The 16,421-nt window shown below is 39.5% G+C and overlaps 1 protein-coding gene across 1 annotated transcript in view; it reads left to right on the top strand.

Moving 5' to 3' along the window:
- SLC9A7 (solute carrier family 9 member A7) overlaps positions 1 to 16,421 on the top strand; it is a gene marked incomplete at its 5' end in the record, with an annotated part of 140,646 nt that overhangs the window by 75,825 nt on the left and 48,400 nt on the right. The window contains 2 exons of the mRNA XM_082865268.1: positions 696 to 772; positions 3,688 to 3,800. Coding sequence (XP_082721394.1) covers positions 696 to 772; positions 3,688 to 3,800 — 190 coding nt within the window. The remainder of the gene's footprint in view (positions 1 to 695; positions 773 to 3,687; positions 3,801 to 16,421) is intronic.

The raw sequence follows: 16,421 nt of genomic DNA, 5'->3' as shown, positions 1-16,421 counted from the left end.
AATATCCACAGGCCCAGTGATTTATGAGAAGTAAATTCGTGTGTGTGTGTGTGTGTGTGTGTGTACACATACTTTTAAATTTGCCCATCTTAGATGAACTACCTGTTTCTTGTTTCTCCACACCTATCTCTATTTTCCCTCTTTCCCAGGCTCCAAAGATTAATTCAGATGAATATCAGAAGACGCCTCTGATACTGAGTTAACCAGAAAGCTCCTTAGCACTTTCATAGCTTATTGGTTTCAAACTTATATCTGTAATGTTCTTCTAAAGTACCACCAGAACTGGAAGTGACTAGTTGAATCACTAGGGTAAAATAGTTTGGGTTAAATCTGTGAACATGATTGGTCTACTTACACACACATAATACTCTCTCTCTCTCTCTCTCTCTCTCTCACACACACACACACACACACAAAAAAAAAAAAAACACAAAATGTAATTTAATATAATCAGCCAGAGTAGTTTTTTCTGAAATTTACTAAGGCCTTGCTTGCTTGTTTACTGATTGGTAGGACAAAGGATATCTTAAAACCATGATTTTCTAAGGCTAAATAGCATTATTCAGGAGTAACTTCAGTTGTTAATTAATATAATGGAAGCAGTAAGTAAAGTTTCACTTTTTAGAGACTTGTAGTGTTTCTAATGTTCACTGTCAAAATTCACAATGTGATTCCTGCTTTTTTGTTTTATTCAGAGACACTTTTTCAGAAACCTTGGGTCTATTCTGGCCTATGCCTTCTTGGGGACTGCCGTTTCCTGCTTCATTATCGGGTAAGTGACTCTTTGTCATATAACCAAATTACCACACTTCCAAAGAGATGAGATCCACATGGGTCCACAGAATCCAATATTTTCCCCAGCTTTATTGAGATATAATTGACACATAACATTGTGAAAGTCTAGGGTATACAGTGTGTTGATTTGACACATTTATAAATTGCAAAATGATTACCACCATAGTATTAGCTACCACCTTCATCCGGTCACATGGTTACCATTTCTTTTTTTGTGGTAAGAACATGTTAGCAACATTCAAGTATGTGGTAAAGTATCATTAGCTATAATCACTATGTTGTACATTAGATCCCCAAACTTATTAATCTTGTTACTGGAAGTTTGTACCCTTTGAGCAACACCTCCCCATTTCCCCCACCACCCCAGCCACTGGCAAGGGCCAGATTCCAGTATTTTGATGTTTATGATGATTGTAATTAAGATCTAGAGTTACATTGTCCAGTGTGGTAGCTATGAGCCACATGTGGCTATTTAAATTGAAATTAAGTCATTAACACTGAAATAAAATAAAACCTAGTCCCCAGATCTTAGTTTCTAATAGCATTCTTCAATGAAAAGAACCAGGACCCCTTGCAGAAATGGCTGATTCTAGGGCTGGGGCAGCAAATATACAAAATGACAATGGAGCATCTTATAGTGTCAGAGAGTAAGGAAGTGCTCAGAAAACAAACAAAAAGGATATGGAGCATGTCAAAGGGACACAGAGCCAGCCTGAAAACCCCCCCTCCCTAATGGCTAAAGAACAACAAAAGAAATAACATTGTTTTGGATCATCACCCAAAGCATAAAACAAATATATTTGAGTCTATACTGATATAAATAAATGATTGGATGAATAAATAAATGGGGGAGAAGTGACAAATCTGTGCAGAAGAATTCCAAATAATTTATGCAGATACAACCCCCCTCAAGGAGATGAAGCTTGGGCCTTCCCCGCTTTGATTGTGGGCTGTGCATAGTGACTTCCTTCCAAAGAGTACAGCATGCAAAGGAAGAAGAAAGAGTAGCTTTACAGAGGAGAAACCAGGCAAACATTGCCTCAGCCAGATGATCAAGGTTAACACCAAAATTGGTAAATCATGTTGATACGCTGTCCCTTTGATATCTGTGATGAGAATGGCGCTTACTGCTGTGTCTTCCTCCCAAAATCACATTACCTCAGTCTAATCATGAGAAAAAAAAATCAGACAAGTCCCACATTCTGCAAAATACCTGACCAGTGCTCCTCCCCAACTGCCAAGGTCATCAAAAACAAGCAAAGTCTGAGAAACTGTCACAGCCAAGAGGAGACAAAAGAGATATGATGACTAAATGTAATGTGGTATCCTGGATGGAATCCTGGAACAGAAAAGGGATATTAGGTAAAAACTAAGGAAATCTGACTGAAATGTGAACTTTAGTTAATTAAAAAAAATTAGCTGGAAAGCTGGAGATAAAAGCAGGAGGCTTTTATGCCACTAAAACAGGAGGGGCTTGGACTTCGTCCTTTAAGAGAGACAAGCCACTGAAGAGTGAGAGGTTAGATAACTGGTATCGGTGACTATAGGGAAAACGCTACCACGGAGAAGTCTATTGCTCAGAAGTCTAAGCTTATGATAGAAGGAAATGGAGAGGAAGGTCTAAGTTTCAAGAAATATTTAAAAAGTAGGTGAAAGAAGCCTTTGATAAGCAACAAAGAGCAAATCAACTCTGTATCATAGAATTCCTGTGAATTGAAATATAACTGTTTAGGTGTCTGGAACAGTGTCAATGTCTGGCACACAGTAGGCAAACACTAAGTTATAGCTATTTATTCTCAAAAGGATTCAATTCTGCAAATAGTTCTTGAACTTCTAGCTTCGTCAATCTACTGTTCTAGACACCTAAGGTACAAAGATGAGCAACGATACGGTCTTGACCTTTAAGAATCTTATTATTGGGGGTTGGCTGTAGGGTACAATGAGTCTATTCTGTGGCTATTTATTTTTGGCATTTTATTCTTTTCAATGTCGTTGTAAATGGGATTTTCTTAATTTCTCTTTATTCTGTGGTTGTTTTTATTCCCCTAATCCCTACAGCTGTTACCAACACACACACACACACACACACACACACACACACACACACACACACACACACACCCTTAATAACATGTACTAGGCCTTTTAACTCTCTTCACTCCTGCCAATTTGTCAGCTGTCCTGTAGGAAATGTGCTCTGGCCAAGTTGAAATATTAACTTGGTGGTCCTTCTTGGGCCATATCACATTCTGCACAGTATAAGGAGGGCTGCTGCTGGCCTGCCTAACCCATGCAAAGAGTGAGAGAAGCCAGGTATGTCCATGAGTATGCTGATATTTTAATGGGATGTTCAAAGAGTTTTGCCTCTCTTCCCTTCTTTGAAATCATTATTGGCAGAGAAGGTTGACCAGTTGGATCTTTGTGGCCAACCCATTTTTTTTTTTCTCTCCAGCTTCATCCAGTCCACTCATTTCCATGACTTTAAATGTATTGTCTTAGAATCCTGGGAGTTTTGTAGCAATTCATTGCCCATTTTGCAGGGTTCTTTCTCTTCCTTTCTTCCCTTACTACCCAGTTGCTTAAAATGCCCTAACTGTTGCTAATTAAGGATCATACTTTATAGTTGTACATAAGCACAGTTTTTTAAAATGGAGTGTTCAGATATTTCAGCAAGATGACATTAACTGCAGACCATTACTTGGTGCCAAAGTCTTATTTGCACATGTTCCTGGTAAGTGTCCAAGCACGGCAGCTGCCCGATGTTTTCACAAACCTCTCTGGAAGTACAGTATTCTAGTACTCCTCTGCTTGCTCATTTGCCAGGTTACTCGATTAGATGGGTTTCTTTTCTTTTTTTTTCCTTCTGACATAGTTTACCTTCCCTTCTTACAGAAATCTCATGTATGGTGTGGTGAAGCTCATGAAGATTGTGGGGCAGCTCTCGGATAAATTTTACTACACGGATTGTCTCTTTTTTGGAGCAGTTATCTCTGCTACTGACCCAGGTATTTGCATATTTGGCCGTATCATTATGATGTTTTATTATTTAAATCTTAAAAAGTTCAGAGCAATCATTAACTTTCATTACAGTAGGGAGACTGTAGTATTAACATGGAACAGTGGAGGAAGAGACCAGTAAGTGGTCTAACAGACTTAGATGGCTTTTCTAAGGGCCTGCATTTCCCTTTTCTTCTTCTTCTTATTATTGTAAAAAAAACAACATAAAATTTACCATCTTAATCATCTTCAGGTGTATAGTTTAGCAGTGTTGAGTATATTCACATTGTTGTGCAACCAATCTCCAGAATTTTTTCATCTTGCAAAACTGAAACTCTATACCCGTTAAGCAACATCTCCCCATCCTCCCCCCACCCCACCCCCCAGTCCTGGGCAACCACCGTTCTACTTTCTGTCTCTATGAGTTTGACTACTGTAGATACCTCATATAAGTGGAATCATCAGAAGTTGTCTTTTTGTGTCTGGCTTATTTCATTAGCATAATGTCCTCAAGATTCATCTATGTTATAACATGTGTCAGAATTTCCTTCCTTTTAAACCTGAATAATATTCCATTGTATGAATATACCGCATCTTGTTTATCCATCCATCTGCCAACAAGCCCTTGGGTTGCTTCCAACTGTATTTCCCTTTTGTCTTTCATTTTAGAATGTCTAATTTAGTCATAATTTTTACACTTAGACTGACTTTTTTCTCAGTGTTGTGCTTTTTCATTCTTTTAGGAAACCTATCATTTGGTTTAAATAATACCTTTGCTTAGTAGAAATGCACACCAGTACCTGTAGTGAATGTAATTTAATTTGTAAAGTCCTTTTGTGCAATGTTCCTGCACACTGTGATGTGGTTCCTATTCATAAATCTCTTACCTTGTATTTTTCAAGTGTTAGTTGAACCAGTTCTTAAAAGTGGAATTATTATATACCCTTCCTCCCCTGCAGCTCAAAACAAACAAACAAGCTCTCCTCTCCAAGTTGGAACCCATAATTGAATCGGTTCACATAAAGTAGTTACGGCTATTCTTTCCTCTAGTGTTAACTACTGAGAGTGCCATTGCAGGGAACGAATTTATGGAGAAAGAGCTGATCTTGTTCTTACAGTACAGATGGAAAGGTCTTTTCATTGTCTATGATGTCCTCTAACATTCTGGGCAGTAATGATCTCTAAGATATACAGATTCCCACCATGCCCCACCTCCACTTCACTGTGCCTCTTGGGGGGTCCTCTCAATCAGCGCTAACCAGTAGACCTTTCTGTGATGATAGAAATGTTCTATAGTCTTCCCAATCCTTTATGGTAGCCAGTAGCTACGTGTGGCTATTGAGCACTTGAAATGTGGGATAGTGCAAGAAGAACTGATGTTTGAACTTTATGCTCAGTAATTTAAGTTTAAATGGCTACATGTGGCTAGTGGCTACCGCATTGGATAGCACAGCTCTAGACAGTTGTGTAGCTCTGAAAAACCTTGATGATCCAAAAACCGTTGATCTCTCTCATCACCCCCCTATTTTTTTTTTTATGTTTTGAAAAAATATTTTTCCTTTTTTTTTTTTTTTTGGCCACACCACGAGGCATGTGGGATCTTAGTTCCCTGACCAGGGATCGAACCCATGCCCCCTGCAGTGGAAGTGTGAAGTCCTAACCACTGGGCCACCAGGGAAGTCCCTCTCACCCCCCTGTTTTCTTACAAACACTCTAAGTAAATTGATACTGAAGACTTGGCTGGTTGAAGCACCCTTGTTTGTGAGAAGAATGTGGGATGTGGAGTTGCAGGTGGTGGTTTGAGTTCTAGCCCTGCCAGTCAGTAAGCGGGTGGCCTGGGCACACTTTATCTCCTGAGCATCAGTTTCCTCATTTATGAAGTAGGAATAATGGTACCTGTTTCCTATTGTGAAGGGCTACTGTGAAGATTAAATGAGATAATGCATGTAAAGTGTTGAGCATAGCATCGGCTGATTATGTTGGTCTCTATCAACATCTTCTGACTCAGGCAGAGATTTCTCTGTTTTACCTCTGTGTGTGTGTGTGTGTGTGTGTGTGTGTGTGTGTGTGTGTGTGTGTGTGTGTAATAACAGGTTAGCGCTTAACCTAAGCACTGTGAAAAGTAGCTTTATTATTCTAACACTACAATGTCTGTGACATCTCCAAATGTGTGTCTGTTGAGAAATGATTCTATATAAGTTTAAGAAAGGTGTTTAGTGTCTCTGAAAATATATTACTAACTATACTCATCTATAACTTTATTACTAAAATCTTATTAGTACCACCAATAAGCAAAGGGAAGTTAGTATAACATAAAGATTACTGATACTGTTTTCTGAGCCATAGTGTCGCTTCATTTAATTGGATAGAAAGGCTTATTTTTCCAGATTATCTTTGTAATTGTTTACTTCACTTTAATGTGTCCATGCTGTGGTAGAAAATAATGGAAGGCATTACCGTGACACACCATTCTTATTTGTCCTGTGAAGATTGGCACAGTAAAGGTTTTATAGAAATGAAAGTTCTAGAAAATTGAAACTTTAAACTTGTTAAACATCAGGACATTAACTTTAACTGCTTTAGCTGCTTTTTAATCTTTCTGGAAATCTTTCTGAAATGTAGAATGTTTTTGTAAATTAAAAGTGTTTTACCAGCTTCCTAAAAATCTGTTGTTTGAGAACTTGGGCCATAAAAGAAATAAAAACTTTAAGTGCAGAGTTAAAGGGGAACCATAAGACCAAATTGACTTCTTGTGCCTGGTGCATCAAACAGAAATTCTGGTATTGGGATATGTAGTGGTATTGATGGATATGAAAGAGTAAGAGTCCTTGTCCCTGATTTCACTGTACTTGGCTCTTGTGTTTGGTCTTTCCGTTGATGGGGGCAGCCTGTGCGTGGTATGCTATAGGCTGCTCTGTGACCAGGAGCCCTCTCCATTCCGTGGTTATGTGTCATGGGTGCCACGTGCCATCTTTGTGGACTGTTACTTAAATGGATCCACAATTCAGGAAAGAAAATATAAGTTTCCAACCTGTAGTATTGCTACATTCATAAGCAGCTACCAGAGAAAATGAGCGCCATTCCTTCTTGTGAGCCATTATGCAGTGATTCCTCTCACTGGAATCCTGTCACTTCTATACCCCTCGAGTCAGTCAGACCCACTCACAGGTTTCAAAAGCTGTGATCTGTGCTGTCAGAGAGTAATTCTCTAGTTGCACCACCCAGGCTGGTCAGTCTTTTGCTTAGTCTTTGAGACTGAGTTCAAATCTGCCACCTGCCTGGTTATTCTTCCTTTACTGCTTCAGTCAGTAGCTTCCACAGCTCTTGAGTCAGGTCTATTTTCTACATAACATTACTTGCCGCTTTGTGCTGAGCGTTCGCAAGTGCTAAGTACTCTTTAGTACACAGATGGAGTGTTCAGGGAAAGTTAGTTGAAGGAACAAAGTCAGGTTCTTGATTTTTCCTTCTTTCTCTTTCCACCGTTCTTTCATTTTTCCCACTGCTTTTTAGATACCTGTACCAGCAGTCTTCAGTCAGTGAATTGTAATTTCTCAGTCCATGTCCGGTTGGAAACAGCTGCTGTGACCTTGTTCTCTCTGATTGCAAGGGTCCAGCTGTGGGGGGAGCCACTCACCCAGTCTGTCATCCCCTTCCTACCCCCACCCCCGCATCACCTTCTGGTTGTCCACACCCGTAGTCCTCATCTTGGTTGGGCACAGGCTTGCCCAGGAGGGACATGGCCGACTTCCTGCCTTGCTTTCTAAGGTGATGGGCAGGGAGAATGAGAAATTGAAATTCAGAACAGCCAAATTCAGACCAGTACAAAGTGTTAATTATTAATTATGCAGAGCTAGTGTTTATTGTCATAAATAAATGAGTTAACTACACATTATTTTTTTTTACTACTGGTACAGTAGTATTTTAGGAAAATAGTGTTTAAAAGTCAAAGGGGCTTTTGAAAATCATGTACTCAAGGCTTCGCTTTACTCTGTCTTTGGACTTTGCTGTGCACTATTGGATGGCTTCCGTTTGCCCCTCCACATTTCCACACTACCCTTCCCCACTCTCTTCTTGGCACTGGGAGGCTGACTGGTATGGAAGATTGCAAAGGTTCCTTTGCCTTCTACTTTCCCATTGGATTTGTCCGCGGGGAGAGCACCAGTGGGAGACGGGGAGGAGGCTAGACATGCAGGGTCCCTGTGGGCTGGCTGTGTCCCTTGAACAAAGGTCACGGCTCCTGTTGGGTGACCCTCTCCACACAGCTCCTGGTTCTGGCAACCACTCCTTCCCTGGACTCTTTGAGCCTAGGGATGGTATAAAAGCTCCCTGTTTTCAGCCACAGGTACTGCCCTCCCCCTCTCCCGTGCTCTCTACACACTTCTATAAATAATGCCTTTATAAACACTTCTCAAATTACTCATCTGTTTCCTGCCAGAACCCTCGCTGATAAAGTCCTGGGACCCAGGTGTCCTGGGCTGCCAGCCCTGTGCTCTGTTCGTTGAGATTAGCCTCCACCAGTCTTGAGTCCCTGACTGACTGACTGACTGATGTGAACAGAGGCCTCTGGTGCCAACCCCCAGTGGACGTACTGTATGAGTAATAGATAAAATTTCTCTCGGGTTTGACCACTGAGATTTTGGGAAGTTTGTTACAGCAGCAGAAAGTAGCCCACCACACAGGGCCTGTTTTCTCATCTCTAAATTGGGAGATATGATACTACTACCTTCCTAGGGTTTTTATGAGGACTAAATGAGATTGTAAAATGTTTAGCATAGTGCCTGCTTCCCGGTAAGACCTTAACCATTGTTATTATTATCATTGTTAATTTTTCTTCAACATTGGATTCAAAACAAGACAATTCTTGTGTCATATAACGATAAACTAAGAGTAGAGGTTTTGTATTAGTCAGGTTTCTTCAAAGAAACAGAATAAATAGGAGACATATGTGTGTGTGAGGGGGAGAGGGAAAGAGACATATTGATTGATTGACTGCTTGATTGTAACGAATTGGCTTATGTGATTATGGAGGCTAAGAAATCTCAAGATCTGAAGTGCAAAGGCTTGAGAACCAGGAGATCCAATGCTGTAGTTCCAGTCTGGGTCCAAAGACAGGCAGAGAAAGCGAATTCTCCCTTACTCTGCCTTTTTTGTTCTAGTGAAACCTTCAACAGACCACATGAGTCCCACCCTCATTGAGGGGGGCCATCTGCTTTATTCAGTCTACTGACTCAAATGTTAATCTCATCCAGAACCTCACAGACACATCCAGAATAATGTTTAATCGAATATCTGGGCACCCCATGGTCCAGTCAAGTTGACAAGTAAAATTAACCATCACAGGTTTTATGTAAGGAGCCACACATATCGTTAATGTAATAAATAATCCAGAAAACAAGAACTTTTTTTAGCCTAATCCCTAAAGATTTTTCCTGTTGTGTAACTTGACAAACTGTTTTCAAGGGTGGAAGAAAGAGATTGACCTTGTTTGTGTCTTGTTTTATGCAGATGACATGTCTGTCCTTTAGGAAGTATGCCTGCTGGTGATGCCCCCTGTTGATGTCTGGTTAGCATCTGAAAGCTTAGAGTAGTGGTTTTAGTGCCTAGATTTACGATTATCTGGAGCAACCTCATGATATAGCTGACATTTTTCAACTCCAAATTATTTTTTGTTTACTCTCAATAAATGAGTTGAACTTTTTGAAAAGAAAGGCGTGGTGGGAAGTGGTTTCAGAATCTCCCTTAATCCCTAACAAAAATAGAGAAAGCAAGACAAGCAAAAAAGAAAACACAGACTCTACTAGCTGACAGAGTATCTCCATGAATCCCCAGTTATCAACTGGGGGGGGGGGTCAAACTACCTGTAGCAATGAGACTTAGGGATAAGAACAGCAGCTGTGCTGGAGGAAGCAAAGGAAAGAGGGGCTGCTGGTCATTTTGATTGTCAGGGAACCTAGAAATTTCCCACAAGTATTCACAGTCAAAAGGAGGGATCCCCACTGGGAGCAAAGAATTTTATGGTTGTATTGGATAACATCAGTGAATATTGGGAGGAGGCTTTTCAGGCTCTAATTTGTGGGGGAGGGCAAGGAGACTGGAGGAGGCGTGAGGCTGCTGGAGTGACCTGGGCCCTCAGACCTCTCAGGAAGTTCCTTGTAGAAGATCTCTCTGCAAGGACAGAGCCACTGCCTAAAAATGACCTGCTCGGACCACAGACCTTGATTGATGGGGCATTAAAGGAGAAAGAAAGCTCAGATAGTAATGGTGGAGAAGGCCAGAGGAAGTCGATCTGAGTATTGGCTACACCTCTGGGTGGCTATGCCTCTGGACCATATTTTTAATACTTCAATGTAAAACCAGAAGAGGGAGCCCTAGAGCCATGAAACTGGAAAAGCTGTTCTGGGTCTTCTACCCCCTACCCACCTCGCTTAATATGGGCAGCAGAAATGGATTGAGGTTGAACTTCATGTAAATATAAGAAAAAATGGGGATAACCCCTATGAATAATAAAGTTACAGATAATGAAGTCATACCAGAAGAAGAGGGTCCCAAAGCAGATGAAACTTTATTAACATTCCAACAGAAGCTAAAGTAAGTTAAGAAAATGATAGAAGTTATAAAAGAACTGTATACATCAGGATTGGAAAATTCAGAAATGAGAGGACTACACAATAGGGCGTTATGAAAAGAGAGCTGACAGAAAGGAATGGAGGGGGAACCCATGGAGAAAAAGAGATGTAAAGTATTAAAACAATAAATTTGAAAATGGGTAAACCCCGAATGATAGTGTCAAGGAATTTACATCAGTGGTCAAACTATAAGGAAATGCAAGGAAATGATTCCTATAAATCATGTTACTGGTTACTTTTGAGTGAAGGAAGGGGCTTGAGATTGGGAAGGAACATATTGTGGGGGGGCTTCTGTGGGGGTTGGCAAAGTTCCATTTCTTGAACTGGATGATGGTTACAAGAGTGGTTGGCTTATAATAGTGCTAAATATTTGTTTGGTTTTGTTTTCTAATAGTATCAGTTAGTAATGCACTTGGCTGCAAATAACAGAAAAATCTGGCTAATACTAGCTTAAACAGAGAGCTATTTAACTTGGCTAACGGCTCCGAGCTGGTGCCATGGCTGCCACTACAGTCAGGCACTCAGTCTTTCTAGGTCATTACCCTTGGGTTTCAGACACACCTTAGTTGCCCCATGGAGGCAAGATGACTGCACTGCGTCCAGTCTCCTCCCTCTTCCAGGCAGCAAAAGTGGCACTCACCACAAGGGAAGCTGAAGAAGTGAGTTTAGTTTTTCAGGTCGCTATGGCAGAAACTAACAAAGCAGGAGGTAGTTGGGTGTGAGTGTTGAAAGAGAACCCCGCCTGCATGTGTACATTTAGAGCAGTGGTTCTCAACCGGGGGTGATTCTGCGCCACACCGCTCCCCCCACCCCCCTGCCCAGCAGACATTTGGCAATGTCTGGAGACATTTTTAGTTGTCACAACTTGGCAGGGGAGAATGTGCAGTGCTACTGGTATCTTGTGGGTAGAGGTCAGGGATGCTGCTAAACTGTCTTATGAGGCACAGGACAGCCCCCACGACAGAGTTATATGGCCCCGAATATCAGTAGAACTGAAGTTGAGAAACTCCAAAGCCCTTTCGGGTGGGTCCATAAAGTCAAAACTGATTTAATAATAATAGTAGTACATCATTTGTCTTTTTTACTTATGTTCTTTCACAAGTGTACCATTGAGTGGAGTTTTCCAGGGGCTATATAATGTGTGATACTGACTCTCTGTTGATCGAATGCAGAAACAGATATGAGAACCATCTATCTTCCATTACTTCACATGTTAAAGAGATCTGAGAAAATGTAAAACAGTGGCTCTCTTCTATTTTTTTTTTTGTTTTGGAAAATATAATTATTTTTCATTAAAAATATGTTAACATATAATGGTTTTACTAGTAATTTAAATGAATAAATATTTAATTTTTTGTTTTATTCAATAAATATTGATACCTATAGCCCACAAAACTAAAGCTCTTTGGGGCCTCAAAATTTTCTAAGGGTGTAAAGAAGTCCTGAGATCAAAAGTATAGAGCTGCTGGTCTGGAAAATAGATGATTTTTTAAAAAAAATTTTAATACCATTTTATCTTTTTATATAGCAGATTCTTATTAGTCATCAATTTTATACACATCAGTGTATACATGTCAATCCCAATTGCCCAATTCATCACACCACCATCCCCACCCCTCTGCCGCTTTCCCCCCTTGGTGTCCATACATTTGTTCTTTACATCTGTGTCTCAATTTCTGCGCTGCAAACCGGTTCACCTGTACGATTTTCTAGGTTCCACATATATACGTTAACGTATGATATTTGTTTTTCTCTTTCTGACTTACTTCACTCTGTATGACAGTCTCTAGGTCCATCCACGTCTCAACAAATGACCCAATTTCGTTCCTTTTTGTGGCTGAGTAATATTCCATTGTATATATGTACCACGTCTTCCTTATCCATTCGTCTGTCGATGGGCATTTAGGTTGCTTCCATGACCTGGCTATTGTAAATAGTGCTGCAGTGAATATTGGGGTGCATGTGTCTTTTTGAATTATGGTTTTCTCTGGGTATATGCCCAGTAGTGGGATTGCTGGATCATATGGTAATTCTATTTTTAGTTTTTTAAGGCACCTCCATACTGTTCTCCATAGTGGCTGTATCAGTTTACATTCCCACCAACAGTGCAAGTGGGTTCCCTTTTCTCCACACCCTCTCCAGCATTTGTTGTTTGTAGATTTTCTGATGATGCCCATTCTACCTGGTGTGAGGTGATACCTCATTGTAGATTTGATTTGCATTTCTCTAATAGTTAGTGATGTTGAGCAGCTTCTCATGTGCTTCTTGGCCATCTGTATGTCTTCTTCGGAGAAATGTCTGTTTTGGTCTTCTCCCCATTTTTGGATTGGGTTGTTTGTTGCTTTCATATTGAGCTGCATGAGCTGTTTATATATTTTGAAGATTAATCCTTTGTCCGTTGATTCGTCTGCAAATATTTTCTCCCATTCTGAGGGTTGTCTTTTTGTCTTGTTTATGGTATCCTTTGCTGTGCAAAAGCTTTGAAGTTTCATTAGGTCCCATTTGTTTATTGCGTTTTTATTTCCATTACTCTAGGAGGTGGATCAAAAAAGATCTTGCTGTGATTTATGTCAAAGAGTGTCCTTCCTATGTTTTCCTCTAAGAGTTTTATAGTGTGTGGTCTTACATTTAGGTCTCTAATCCATTTTGAGTTTATTTTTGTGTACGGTGTTAGGGAATGTTCTGATTTCATTCTTTTACATGTACCTGTCCAGTTTTCCCAGCACCACTTATTGAAGAGATTGTCTTTTCTCCATTGTGTATCCTTGCCTCCTTTGTCATAGATTAGTTGACCATAGGTGCGTGGGTTTATCTCTGGGCCTTCTATCTTGTTCCATTGATCTGTGTTTCAGTTTTTGTGCCAGTACCATATTGTCTTGATTACTGTAGCGCTGTAGTAGAGTCTGAAGTCAGGGAGTCTGATTCCTCCAGCTCTGTTTTTTCCCTCAAGACTGCTTTGGCTATTTGGCGTCTTTTGTGTCTCCATACAAATTTTAAGATTTTTTGTTCTAGTTCCGTAAAAAGTGCCATTGGTAATTTGATAGGGATTGCATTGAATCTGTAGATTGCTTTGGGTAGTATAGTCATTTTAACAATATTGATTCTTCCAATCCAAGAACATGGTATATCTCTCCATCTGTTGGTATCATCTTTAATATTTTCCATCAGTTTCTTATAGTTTTCTGCATACAGGTCTTTTGTCTCCCTAGGTAGGTTTATTCCTAGGTATTTTATTCTTATTGTTGCAGTGGTAAAGGGGAGTGTTTCCTTAATTTCTCTTTCAGATTTTTCATCATTAGTGTATAGCAATGCAAGAGATTTCTGTGCATTAATTTTGTATCCTGCAACTTTACCAAATTCATTGATTAGCTCTAGTAGTTTTCTGGTGGCATCTTTAGGATTCCCTATGTACAGTATCATGTCATCCGCAAACAGTGACAGTTTTACTTCTTCTTTTCCAATTTGTATTCCTTTTATTTCTCTTTCTTCTCTGATTGCCGTGGCTAGGACTTCCAAAACTATGTTGAATAATAGTGGCGAGAGTTGACATCCTTGTCTTGCTCCTGATCTTAGAGGAAATGCTTTCAGTTTTTCACCATTGAGAATGATGTTTGCTGTGGGTTTGTCGTATATGGCCTTTATTATGTTGAGGTAGGTTCCCTCTATGCCCACTTTCTAGAGAGTTTTTATCATAAATGAGTGTTGAATTTTGTCAAAAGCTTTTTCTGCATCTATTGAGATGATCATATGGTTTTTATTCTTCAGTTTGTTAATATGGTGTATCAGATTGATTGATTTGCATATATTGAAGAAACCTTGCATCCCTGGGATAAATCCCACTTGATCATGGTGTATGATCCTTTTACTGTGTTGTTGGATTCTGTTTGCTAGTATTTTGCTGAGGCATTTTGCATCTGTATTCGTCAGTGATATTGGTCTGTAATTTTCTTTTTTTGTAGTATCTTTGTCTGGTTTTGGTATCAGGGTGATGGTGGCCTCATAGAATGAGTTTGAGAGTGTTCCTTCCTCCTCAATTTTTTGGAAGAGTTTGAGAAGAATGGGTGTTAGCTCTTCTCTAAATGTTTGATAGAATTCACCTGTGAAGCCATCCGGTCCTGGACTTTTGTTTGTTGGAAGATTTTTAATCACAGTTTCATGTTCATTACCTGTGATTGTTCTGTTCATATTTTCTGTTTCTTCCTGGTTTAGCCTTGGAAGCCTATACGTTTCTAAGAAATTGTCCATTTCTTCCAGGTTGTCCATTTTATTGGCATGGAGTTGCTTCTGGTAGTCTCTTAGGATGCTGTGTATTTCTGTGGTGTCTCTTGTAACTTCTCCTTTTTCATGTCTAATTTTATTGATTTGAGTCCTCTCCCTCTTTTTCTTGATGAGTCTGGCTAATGGTTTATCAATTTTGTTTATCTTCTCAAAGAACCAGCTTTTAGTTTTATTGATCTTTGCTATTGTTTTCTTTGTTTCTATTTCATTTATTTCTGCTCTGATCTTTATGATTTCTTTCCTTCTGCTAACTTTGGGTTTTGTTTTTCCTTCTTTCTCTAGTTCCTTTAGGTGTAAGATTAGATTGTTTATTTGAGATTTTTCTTGTTTCTTTAGGGAGGCTTTTATAGCTATAAACTTCCCTCTTAGAACTGCTTATGCTGCATCCCATAGGTTTTGGATTGTCGTGTTTTCATTGTCATTTGTCTCCAGGTATTTTTTGATTTCCTCTTTGATTTCTTCAGCGATCTCTTGGTTATTTAGTAACGTATTGTTTAGCCTCCATGTGTTTGTGTTTTTTACGTTTTTTTCCCCTGTAATTCATTTCTAATCTCATAGCGTTGTGGTCAGAAAAGATGCTTGATACGATTTCAATTTTCTTAAATTTATTGTGGCTTGATTTGTGACCCAAGATATGATTTATCCTGGAGAATGTTCCGTGCGCACTTGAGAAGAAAGTGTAATCTGCTGTTTTTGGATGGAATGCCATATAAATATCAATTAAATCTATCTAGTCTATTGTGTCATTTAAAGCTTCTGTTTCCTTATTTGTTTTCTTTTTGGATGATCTGTCCATAGGTATAAGTGAGGTGTTAAAGTCACCCACTATTATTGTGTTACTGTCGATTTCCTCTTTTATAGCTGTTAGCAGTTACCTTATGTATTGAGGTGTTCCTATGTTGGGTGCATATATATTTATAATTGTATATCTGCTTCTTGGATTGATCCCTTGATCATTATGCAGTGTCCTTCCTTGTCTCTTGTAACATTCTTTATTTTAAAGTCTATTTTATCTGATATGAATATTGCTACTCCAGCTTTCTTTTGATTTCCATTTGCATGGAATATCTTTTTCCATCCCCTCACTTTCAGTCTGTATGTGTCCCTAGGTCTGAAGTGGGTCACTTGTAGACAGCTTATATAGGGGTCTTGTTTTTGTATCCATTCAGCAAGGCTGTGTCTTTTGCTTGGAGCATTTAATCCATTCACGTTTAAGGTAATTATCGATACGTATGTTCCTATTACCATTTTCTTAATTGTTTTGGGTTTGTTTTTGTAGGTCCTTTTCTTCTCTTGTGTTTCCCACTAAGAGAAGTTCCTTTAGCATTTGCTGTAGAGCTGGTTTGGTGATGCTGAATTCTCTTAGCTTTTGCTTGTCTGTAAAGCTTTTGATTTCTCCATGGAAGCTGAATGAGATCCTTGCTGGGTAGAGTAATCTTGGTTGTAGGTTCTTCCCTTTCATCACTTTAAGTATATCATGCTACTCCCTTCTGGCTTGTAGAGTTTCTGCTGAGAAATCAGCTGTTAACCTTATGGGAGTTCCCTTGTATGTTATTTGTTGTTTTTCCTTTGCTGCTTTCAGTAATTTTTCTTTGTCTTTAATTTTTGCCAATTTGATTACTATGTGTCTCCGTGTGTTTCTCCTTGGGTTTATCCTGTGTGGGACTCTCTATGCTTCCTGGACTTGGGTGGCTACTTCCTTTCCCATGTTAGGGAAGATTTCGA

Source organism: Leucopleurus acutus, assembly GCF_964270905.1.
Source record: "Leucopleurus acutus genome assembly, chromosome: X".
NCBI classification, from domain to species: domain Eukaryota; kingdom Metazoa; phylum Chordata; class Mammalia; order Artiodactyla; family Delphinidae; genus Leucopleurus; species Leucopleurus acutus.
This window is presented reverse-complemented; position numbering and strand designations above follow the sequence as displayed.